Below are 11,965 nucleotides of genomic sequence, written 5' to 3' on the forward strand. Positions count from 1 at the left end.
AGAAATTGCCTAAATCGAGATTATTCATTACAACCTTCTACGGATTCGCAGAAATTTCTCTATGACTCGCTTTTGGCCTCTTTTATCTCGAACTTACAGATGCCAAGTCCAATCTTATAGAGTTCCCAGTCGGAGTGTGGTCCACTCTTCTTGGCTTTGTTGAAAAGGCGCCTACTCGACGCCCTGAGCTCTGAGAGTTCCACCATGCACCATTTTGGTCGGATTTTGCCCCAGGGCCTACTCAGCGGGCATGAACTTTCGATGGCACTCTTACAAGCTGATGTAAACTTCTCCACCATAACATCAGTCGAACCTTCGGTGCTTAAGCTCTACTGAGGAAAGGAGTGCTCATTAAGAACCCTTCAATCGGAAACGCGGGATATTACAGAAGACGAGGCTAGGATAAGGTCAAGGACCTCTTGTCTAGCCGCGGTCATAAAGGTCGGTTCGTTTCCTCTATTAGAAATACGTAGGTCCTCACTTAGAATATAATCAAGAAGTGACTCACCTCTTGCATTGATATATGAGCTTTAAGATAGGAGAATTAAAAAGTTTTTTTTTTGCGCCAACACGACATATATGTGTATGTACACACATTTATCAATCCTCTTTCACAAATTGCCCTTTTTAACGCATGACCAAGTAATTATCGATGTTTTAGACATACATAAGTACTATGTGTGTTTGGAAACTTTTTCTACAAGCATACACGTTAGGGAAATTCTGCTAACGTTCACTGAAATTGCTAGCATTCACAGTTTCTCCGAATGGCCAGTGCCTTCGATTTTGTGGAAAATTTGATTGTCAATAGCAAACTAAACCAAACGACAACCATATAGTATGCAATTACTACGAGATTCAAAAATCAAAAGCCTGCAAATACGACAAAGCTCCAGGAAATTAGCGTAACGACCACTGTAATGAAGTGAAATTCCTCTGAAAGTGTTGGCAATTGGCTGTGCGTTTCCAAGCAAAACTAAAAGTGGACTAATGAAAATACAAATGGTTTTCCCTGGAATATCAGATATTATCCGCAGTATGTATATGAAAGCTGTGGGACCTAAAAGCATACAACATAAATAAGTAACAGATGCAATGTTTAGTCAGCCTATTTTGGGTAGTGTAAGGGACATGTAAGTAGACGTTGCATGTTATTAGGCGCGCCTGCTGTTCGTTTTGAATTTTTTGTCGTTCAAAATTAGCGATAGCTATTTTTTCTGCTGCTGTTGTTGGTATCTCCAAACCGCTTGCACTTGTCAATGAATCTGCTTAAATACGTTAATGAATAAAAATGTAAAGGTACGTTTGAATAATAGTTTGCGTAAAGAAATTGCTCATGGTGGCTTATAAGTTGTACGTGCCAATGCTGAGCACTCGCAAAAATAGTAGAAGACTCTTTGCCTAGTTTCTTCGAGATTACAGCTATAGCTCCGAGAGTTGTCTCATGATCGTGGCTATTAACCTTGAGAGTTTGTTGTCTCCTGATTATTACTCCTATTGAACAGTTTACCCTCCACACTTCAGATAAGTCGGACAAGCCAGCCTTCCCGTTATCCTCTTTTTTTCTAGAAGCGGAGACCCAGACAAGTGAGATATTTATTGAAGTGCTACTTGGCTATCTTATAAAGTAATTCTTATAATAACGTAGTTCAGGCATTAAATAAATTTTATCTAAAATTCAACTTTTGCTTCAACGGTTATTTAAAATATGAAAACAATCCGCCGCATATGAAATGTGGGCAATAATAGAATTATGGATGGATTTAAATGAAAGTTCGCTTCTTAGTGAAATTGAGGATGTTAAATTCAAAATTGCAAATTGTTTTTGGATAACTTTCATACTTTAACTGTAAATGCAGTTTGAAGTTGAAAATTTTGGTTCTTGTGACATTTACATAGTTCGTTCTATTCGTCGAATGACGGGGTTTGGCCTGCAGATGTGCAATAAGGTTTTTTTTCGAAACGGGTTGCCACCTGTTAAAATTTTATTAAAATTATTTAAAAAATTATTAAATAAACCCTTTTCATACACATTCCTACTGATGCCCATCTCTTAATGATTCACTTAACTTATTAAAAAATTTTAGTTTAACTTTTTAACCTCTATTGTCTACAGGTCAAGTTTTTTAATCTGACACTTCATTTTTGAAAATAGAACGAATGGTGCAGATCTGATTTCACTGACAAAAAATTTAAAAATTTATTTTATGCATTAGCAAAAAACGCATCACTTCAAAAAGTGCAAAAAATAAGCAGGTTTTTGTTTCTTCTTTCGAAAGCTGAAACCCCGTACTATTTAATAAAATAATACAAAATAACCCATTTTTATAAATACATATTAAAGTTTAGAATTTTTTGAAATTTTGTTTAGAAAAAAAATGTTTTTCTGGAACACCGCATTGCACCCTGTGTTTAATATTATTCCAAAATTTAAAATTCCTGTAATTATCTACTATCTATAGGGAAATAAGAAACGTCAAACCAACATTTTATTTCAAAGAATATATTTTTGACATTTTTTTTTCGTGAAGAGCTTACGCAAGGCTAGGCTCTTATTAAAATTCTTAGCATGAAATTTGTCGACTTTAGTGGCTTCCTGGTGGCATATAATTTATTTTTAGGGAAATTTCTGTTTAATTGTTTTTAGTGGATAAATTGTCTTTACAAAAATACCAAGCACGTTCACAATGCAGATAAAGAATTTTTCGATTTTTGCCCACTTAGGCGACACTGTGGCGCCGGGTTGTTTTTCAAAAAATGAAAAATTTATTTTTATATGGCTTATTTACAAAGTTTACGCGGTTACTGGGCATTTACGCTTTTAGATGAATGCCCCTATTGTATCGTTTTCCGAAATTTAAATTAACTCTAACTTACTTAACACTCACAGCTAACGCATGCATCCTATACACGCACAAACAACACAGCACACAGGAAGCGATGCTAAATCGTATTTAAAATTACCAATTTGCATATAGTACGTCGTATAGTTACTTATGCGCGGTTATACGCCTGAAAATATACTTTTATAACCGTAACGTAGATCATGTGCCCTTACTCAAACTCAAATTTTGGCAGCTGCTCACCACACTCATGTTTCCAATGTTATGGCAATTTACGTGAAAACTTTGGTCTTTGTTCCGCAACGCCATTCAAGCTTTTGTTTCATTATGAAACGTCTATGGGCGTTGCACTAAATCTTTTGTTAAAAGTTTGAAACAGCACCATTTGCTGTTAGATTCCGTGTCTTGAATTGATTATGTTTAGTGCGCATAATCACTTCCCAATAAACATACCCATTCTCAAACAAGAAGGCACAAGTTTTGTATGCAAAATAATCGGTGTTCTCCACTTGAGAAAAGCTTGGATATCAGTTTGAATTCAAACTTGATTCAACTTTTATTCTAACCTTGGAAAAAATGTTGTATATCCACTGTAGAAATAAGAATTTCTCAAAGATTGGAAAAATATTTGCTTTGTGCATATTGGGTTGTATGCTTACCAACAACGTACGTTGCGTGCGCTCTAAAATAATGCGTTGTTACAGTGGTGACTGTGGTTAATTTTATTTCGTGTTATCGCACATCATTTGTGGTGGTGTTGTCCAATCCAATTTCGAAAATTGCTTTGTTTAACATAATGCCATTCCAAAATGGCGTTAATTAAATTTTAATCAAGGCCGGTAAGCTTATTTATGGATTATGGACGCAAGTGGTTGCCGAATTTGGTAAAGAAATTCTCTGCAAATAACTGTAGCCTAAGCTTGAATTTAAACAACAATTACTTTATTTTACAAAGTGATCGCCAATTACATTTTGTTTTTTTTGTAAACAATTCCTTACTTTAGTTCCATACTTTTATGAAACAGTGGTTATTTTCCAGTTAAATGTAGGTGCCAAATGGAAAAGAGTAAAATTGCAATGAAAATATTGATATCTGCTTGTGAGACCACAACACGAACAGACATCGTTCTGAATTTTTTACGCCACACAAAAGCAAAGCTGGCTGCCATTCCTGAATATTTAGCTAAAAAAAATATTTGGCCTACACACATCGCTTGTGTATGTTTATGCTTTTAGTGTGATTTTAATGGCTGTTTTTGTGTGTAACCGCATATCAAAGTGTCTGCGTAAACAAATACCTGCCGCAATGAGAAAGCAATAACTTCAAAGTGCATACATAGACACATTTTGAAATTTGATATGAAATATTCGATTAATTTCAATAAATGAAAACAATAACACCAGTTCGGCTGAGGCGAGGAAGGAGTTCATAAGAAGAAGCGTTCGATTGCGTGTACTCCATGGTGGAGCATTTGCATATGCAAATATGTAAATACATACATATATACATGTGTCCACATTAGAGATGCCAGATCGAAATTAAAAAAAAAAAAATCGATGCAGGAAGAAAAGTTTTAATTTTTAAAACATGCATACATTGTCCATAACGGTTTCAATATCCAGGATTATTCAAAAGCTACCAAATTGGTAACAATCCCGCCCCATTATTTTTTTGTACCCAAATTGAAATTTCTTTAAAATTTTATACAATTTGTGGGACAAACCATAGATAGGTATGAATCAATTTTAGAAAAATAGAATGTCGAATCTATAATTTTTTGGATCGATTCACGGATCGAATCGGTAGGGCTCGATTAATCGATCTTCGACATAATCGATTTAATCGATTCAAAAGCGGCATCTCTAGTCCATACGTATACCAATTGAATGTTTAAAAACTGTTAAATTCTAAGCTACATACTGTTGCTGCTGTGGGTATGAAGTATTGCCTGATTGTTGTGCGTACGAGGCGCCAAGAATTTCTACATATAAGCATATTGTTCTCAGAATTTGCTACGCGTGTGCATGGTAAGCATGGCATATGCTTACGCTTATTACATTCTCGTATTAAAAAAAAAAAAAACAAAATTGTCACAAGGCTAAATATTTTCTTACTCAAATATATCAAATACCAAAGCAGTAATGCACGCATAAGATGTCTGAGCACACGGATTACTGGGAGGATAAATTTATAATTGAACGATGCGTTTGAAATACATACACAAATATGTATGAGTTTTGACAAAATGGGAAGACACCAACCGCAGTTTGCATAACTCCATAATTAAATGCTCTTGCTGCTTACTTTAATTTACGAGTATTGTAAAGAAAGTGTATTTGTACAATTTGCAAACGAGTGAACTTAGAACTTGTTGCATTTAACTCGGACTTAATCCGGATCAACTGCAGTTAATTCCCGAGTTGATCCGGATCAATGCTGATCATTGCAATTGCAAGATCATTGGATGATCCGTCTAAGTAACAATATTCACTTTTCCTCTGCATTAAGCTCGGCAGTGTTTATTGGGTTTTGCTATGAGTGTAAAATTCAACCAGCTCTTTAAGTTAAATTTTCTTCTCATTTTTGTGAACTGTCCGCAAATGTTTTTTGTGATGTTGGCTGCCGTTTGCCGCTTCTTAATTTGGTTACCTAGAGATATGGCCTTTGAAGATATTTTACTCTTTGCTGTGTCAAATTTCTTTGGAAAAACCTCCAAATATGAGTTGCCTGAGCCACTCTTCCTATGAAATCGAAGTGTGTAAAGTTTAACTGAAAAAAAATGCGACTTGCTTACCTTGAATTGCAAAAATCGCGAATTTATGGCTAATTTCAATCGAAAGATAAAACGTCGATGTGAGTGAGAAACACAAAAGAGTAATAAAAACAAAATGTGAGAAAGGAACGCAACTAATACAGGAAAATTCAAAAAAAAAATTGTTTAAAAAAAAACGAAATTCACTTGAAAAGTATAAATTGAATATGCCAATAATCTGTTTTTTTTTCTTGTTATTTTATGGCCTTATAACAATTACTTAACTAATTACTTGACAAAAGGGAGAAAGGTTATCAATTTGTGGAATATTTTTTTCGTTTTTTTTTTATGTATGTTACCGCATAACTTTGGACCACGATAACCCATTTCTATAATCCTTTTTTTTAAAGCAAAGGTGGTTATCGGATCATGAAGAAATTAACGATAATCTTAAATTTTTTAATTACAAACAAAGATTTCCGTCTATACGAAAAGATATGGTACATACATATATATGTACGATGGTTTGGCATCAGAAGATGCTTCACCAATTACCTGCTACCAATTGTACTGAAATATGGATTTTCAATTGGCTTAGATGTATGTATGTGTATAAGTATGTGCATATGGATGGGATTAACAAAAACTATTTTGTCAGTTTTTCCCACACTTGCAGCCGAGAAAATTAACTTTACATTAGCTTCTAGTGGGGATAGAAAAAAAGATTCCGATTCCACTCTAGAATTGAAGATTTTCTGGAAATAACCGATTTTAGAGAACCGATTCTAAATTTTCGGAATCGATTGAGAATCGATTCTGAGAACTCGATTCTCCTGTTTTTCATACATCCTTAGATACGCGTCAGTTGTTAGAATTTTGAAATTGTGAAATATCTGGCATGACTGCCATAAATGTTAACCTAATAATGAAAATTAGTCAATTTTAAGAAAAAAAAGATTGAATTCATTTAATATTTTATTTTATTACTGTTTGGAATTTACCCCTTCCTATAAATTTTTTGCCAATTTTAAGAAAAAAAACCATATTTTAATATGAATTCAGTTAATATTTTATTATCACATGCAGACACTTTATCGGCAGTTACTGTATTCTTACCGGTTCAAAGATGCCCTTAAATACTAGGTAATAATTGGGTCAAAATGACCCAAAAACCCTGTGGGTGTATGGAAAAGCCGTGTTTCCTTCAATAAAACAAAATAAACTAAATAAACCCTTTTTTTTGCAAAACCATAGCTGATTATGCTCGTAACGAATAGACAACGCCGCAGTTTATTTAAAATTGCCTAACTTTGTAATTAAAGAACTTTTTCATAAAAATTGGGTATTTTTTACCCAAACATTGCAGAAGGGTTAAGTAAGGCTAATTGGCGCATATTCATAGAGATGGTAAAAATGAATTTATGAAAAGAAGCAATTTTAGAGACGGGATTCAAATTTATTTACTTTCCCTATCAAACAGTACCGTGAATATTTGTCAATCACACATTTTATAGCAAATGAAGCAATTTTTCAACAAATTTATTGTTAAAATTTATTACTAAAACTCTTTTTACAATAATATTAATTGATTCGTTATATTTAATAGCATTATTAGCTATGATTGATGGCCGTTTTAAATATTTTTCAAGTGAAAGAAAGATTGAAATAAAAAATCGATTAGAATCGAATAACTCGAATCTCGCCAAGAATCGTAAGGCTTAAATACCATTCGAAAATCGAGAATCGATTATTTTTCAAAACTTTTCATCCCCAGCTTCTAGTCAACATTTTAAAGCTGCAGTCATTTAAATTACCACAAATTGAAGTATTCAATTCCAATGTCAATTGCATTCGACATCCTGCACATACCAAAAACACATGCATATTTATGTATGTATGTGTGCGTGTTTTGTGTGCGGGCTTTCTATTCACACAACAGGGCTAGGCTATGTAATTTGAATTCCGAAAGCAATGTTGAGGACAGGTAATTATGAATTCGAGTATTCATAAACAAGATTTCTATGCAGCCCGTATGTTTTAGTGTGATGCTTCTTAACCCTGTTCATAGTACTCGTATTTCATGGGGAGGCGGAATTTGTCTTTTTACCTTGCTTTTATTAGCTCGGGATGTAACTATGTAATATAGATGCGCCTAAAAGATGCAACGATTTCCATTCTCAAGTTACATACGTGAGATGACAGCACGAATGGAAATTTTAATAGCGAGGTTTTAGTTTTTTTAAACTATAATTTTATTAGAATTAAACTTATTTCCATGAGGCATAGTGAAGCTTCTGAGTATGCAGTTACATTGCTCGCTTTCTATTTTTGTGTCGGCGTTCATGCACCCTGGATTGCAGTAGCAACCCATTTGAGGCATGCGTTAATAAATCCATGTAGGTCTCTGGATTGCGACAGAAAGAGAGTGAAGCATTGCTGGTTTAGAGATTCACGAAATTATGCAGCGTCTGTTGCCCGAGAGCTGTGGCTATTTGATGTCCACGAAATATTCTGCATCAAAAGCCAGATGGATCAAGTTACGATAGATAAGAGGCACGATCCCAGTGTTTCAGATGTATGTACAATCCAAGTGCAACAATGAAATCACATTTCCTATTCCCTCATGCTGCCGCGAGTCCTTAAAAACCACACCAACAGTGAAAGAAAGGATGCTGCATACAAGGTTACGTTGCGGTCGTCGTGCGTAACGCGAAACGTATAGGAGCGCTACCAGTAGTTAAGAAAAGAACGGAGACCGTATTTTTTGAATTGAAGAGAGCAAACATAAGCTAAACGTTTTTGGACCATTTGAGTTATGGCGTTTTTCCATCAAAGAGAAAATATGCACTTACTTTTTAAAGCTTATCAATTATTAATTTTCTTCCACATCCGCTTAATTAGAATAGGAATTATTTTAATAAATTATAATTTATTATGTGCTTTTTGTATTATTTTTAAACCACAAACATAGCAAATCAGGTTCGATTGCACTACTGAACACACACACACACACATATATACAATCACGAATTTAAAACGCAAGCTTAACGAAAATTGCATATTTTTTCATTAGAGCAGGAGTCGCTGGAATTTACGATCATGATCATCTCAATAATCATGTATGTATATCCATATACATGTGCATAAGTATGTACTACGTTTTTAAGTATGTGTTCCTGTCAGTATTAATTTAAAATCAAGTTTTTATGTTTTTATTATTTGAATAATCTTTTTCTGTTTCTGGACATTAATGTAAAACGTTTAAAATAGTATTAAATAATGATCGCGAGTAGCCCTTTTAATATTTATAAGCTCTCAGGTAACGAAATATAGGCATCACCAGCGAAAAATATTTATGCAAACTTCCACATTTAAGCATGTAAATCAGATCATTAAAAACACTTCAACGACGTTAATGATGTGATTAGTTCGGGTTAACAAATTGGCTACATATGTATCTATGTGTGTATATTAAGTAGCCAATTGTTTATTTTTAGCAAATTGTTTACATGTGGCTTTCAGAATATAATTTTTAATTTCAACAGGAGGCAGGAAGTGTGTCTGAACTATTTACGTTATTTCTTTAACCCGCTCCGGAATGCGATAAAAACTGTTAGATGTGGTCCAATGAACCTGCTAGCGGCTCTACTACTTTTTTATAACAAAAATTATGTATTTTGTACGCATCAAGACAAATTGATTAAAATAATAAGCAACTCAAATTAGACGCCTGGAAATTCCCAGTGCTATTTTAGCCAAGAACTAAAGCAACCAAAACAACGAAAATATGGGGGAAAGATGATAGGGGAAAGAACAATTGAAAGCACTGCGCGGCGGTGGCATACCTATGCAAATTAGACGGCTAAGACGAAAGCGAAAGCATTAAGTATATGTAGGAGCGCTGGCTGAGGTTAGCGAAAGCAGAAAACGCTAACGATAGCCGTGCGATTAGCGATTACGTCAAATATGAACTTGAGAGCTCGCTTTCTCAGCCGAGCTGAGGTGCGGGACAGGCATGTGTCGTAAACTGCACCGAGCGGTAACTTGAGAGCGGTCATAAGTTAGTAGGTAGTCAACGCCAATTGCTAATTACCAAATCTAAGTCTAATTTATGAATTTAATAATTTTAAAAATACAAATATTAAATTTCTTTTGCACTGAATTTCAAGCGGTTAGAACAATGTTTGTTGCTTTCACTTTTTTTTTTTTTGTTCTAGCTTAAACCCGATTTTTACAATCAGTTTTGTGTGATCTTTCTTCTTTTGCGGCACATAAAACAAGTTTCCTCCATGCACACATTCAGCAAGAATTTAAAATTTTGGAATTTTGTCAATTTTTTTGCAATCAGCCCACTCATAAAAAAAAAAAAAAAAAAACAAAAAACAAACACAAAATCAGCAACCCTGCAAATAAAAAATACTAGCTTTCTTCCATCGCTTCGCGTATAAATAAAGCGTGCGTCCTTTGACTGTTCATATTTGCAGTCTAACTTTGCAAGCCAACAGTTCAAGCGCGACCATCATAGTAAAAGTCAATTATTATTTCTCACCCAAAATGTCCAAATTATTAGTGTGTTTCGCGCTCTGCCTGATCGTCATCTGCTGCTTATCACTCACGGAGGCCGCACCGGCGAGAGAGCTTGATTGGCGTACAGCTATTGACTATATTATTGGTAATTGTGATTAGTAAATTAATCAGCGTGAAATATTTCATTACTAACTAACTGATAAACTTTTCAAATTTGCAGCCGCATATGAACATAAATATCCTGGTCCATCAAAACGGTATGCGCCGGAATATGCGCATGTCATCAATCCTAAGGCCTTCAATCCTTAATGATTATCTTTAGTTGTTGTGTGTTCGAAATTTAAGGCTTACTGTACCTAGAATAATGTAAAACAATTTTTATAAATAAAAAAAATTAAATTTATGTATAGAAAGTTGTTAGCAATTGAATTTCTTGGTTATTTGAATTTCCAAAACTAAACATCGTACACCTTCATCTGCATATGTCACGTTAATTTACGAGGGAAGTTCTGGTTAAAACTTGAATCGGCGGCCTACCGGAATGCTAGCAAGGGAATATTTCCAGAACTGTTCCTTCATATCTTTATACCGCCCCGACTTTCTAGCAGGTCCTAGCAGACCCTCTATGTTTTCCCTACACTGTTCAAAAAAGGCGCCAAATCCTGCCCCGCAAGATCACATTTTCTTCTTACTTTGCCCCTTTTCCCATTTGAGACTTTTTGGCTCCCTGTCATACTGCACATAATTATGTAAGTTTCTACATTTGATATTAACAGGCCTATTTTGCGTTGGTAACAAACATTTTGTTACCCGTAAATAAAGTTCCTCATAATTTTTAAACCCTTTTCGAATTCTGCGAATTGGTAAATTTTGTTACCATCCCATAAGCAGGTAACAAAATATTGTCCCGAATGATATGTACGTTCAACCATTTAGCAGGAAAGGATGTTATTAAAATATAAATAAAATATAATTTCCGAAAACCAAGAATTTTCTCATAATAAACATAAATAAAAATTATTTCCATTAACAGCACTCATGTAGAACAAAGCAAAACACAACAGATTATGCATAATTGAGTGTAATAACCACAGCAGACTTCTGATAATATTTCCATAAATAAATACACAAATTCACACAAATGCAAATGAACAGTTAAGTCTCCAGAGCATCTGACCACAAACCGAACAGCCAACATGTTATTATTAAGTCGATAGCCAATATGCGTGCATGCTTGACTTCATCCTGCAAAAATTATGCGACTAATCCCTTAAGAGACTGTTACGCGACTAGCCGAAATGGCATACAAGTAGTCATTAATTTATTGCAACTAGTCTCATTTGGGTAGTATTGGAGATCAATTAGTCTCCGACTGACTGACTCCGACTAGTACAATTAACGATTCAATAGTATGTACGCTTCCAATCAACGAAACTTTGATAAGCCTCGTTGACATGTAGGCAGAGTATAGGTTTAGCAAACCTGAGATCGCCGGTTTGAATCTCAGCTGGCGCAAATTTTAATTTTTACTTTTTAAAAGGGTATACAGTGGAACAATTAGTCTCTTTATAAGACATCCTGAAACAAAAGTGAAGACTTCACTCCATACAATGCAGAGGTGAGCACACAGTATGCTCGCGAGTAAGATAAGCTTGTTACGCAGGAAAGAGGATGAAATATAAGGAAATGTTATAATCTATATAAAAAATTTCTTCTTTACTTAGCGTACTAGTTAAGGAAAAGAACTTTTAAATCTGCCTCAACACAATCGCGCAAAGTGAATAACTGACCCCTAGTGATATAAAGAAACCGAAAGTGGTATTAGTCGCATATTTCCTTTGC

At 34.6% G+C, this 11,965-nt stretch overlaps 1 protein-coding gene across 1 annotated transcript; it reads left to right on the forward strand.

Moving 5' to 3' along the window:
* The first annotated feature begins 10,106 nt into the window (after window positions 1-10,106).
* Window positions 10,107-10,508, forward strand: LOC108372860 (uncharacterized). Its single transcript, XM_017628657.1, has 2 exons — window positions 10,107-10,268; window positions 10,344-10,508. The coding sequence occupies exons 1-2, from the start codon at window positions 10,151-10,153 to the stop codon at window positions 10,430-10,432; spliced, it is 207 nt and encodes a 68-aa protein (XP_017484146.1). The 5' UTR covers window positions 10,107-10,150; the 3' UTR covers window positions 10,433-10,508.
* The last annotated feature ends 1,457 nt before the right edge of the window (window positions 10,509-11,965 follow it).

This window comes from Rhagoletis zephyria, unplaced genomic scaffold (assembly GCF_001687245.7).
Source record: "Rhagoletis zephyria isolate East Lansing unplaced genomic scaffold, Rhagoletis_zephyria_1.1 Rzeph_scaffold_06114, whole genome shotgun sequence".
Classification (NCBI taxonomy): Eukaryota; Metazoa; Arthropoda; class Insecta; order Diptera; family Tephritidae; genus Rhagoletis; species Rhagoletis zephyria.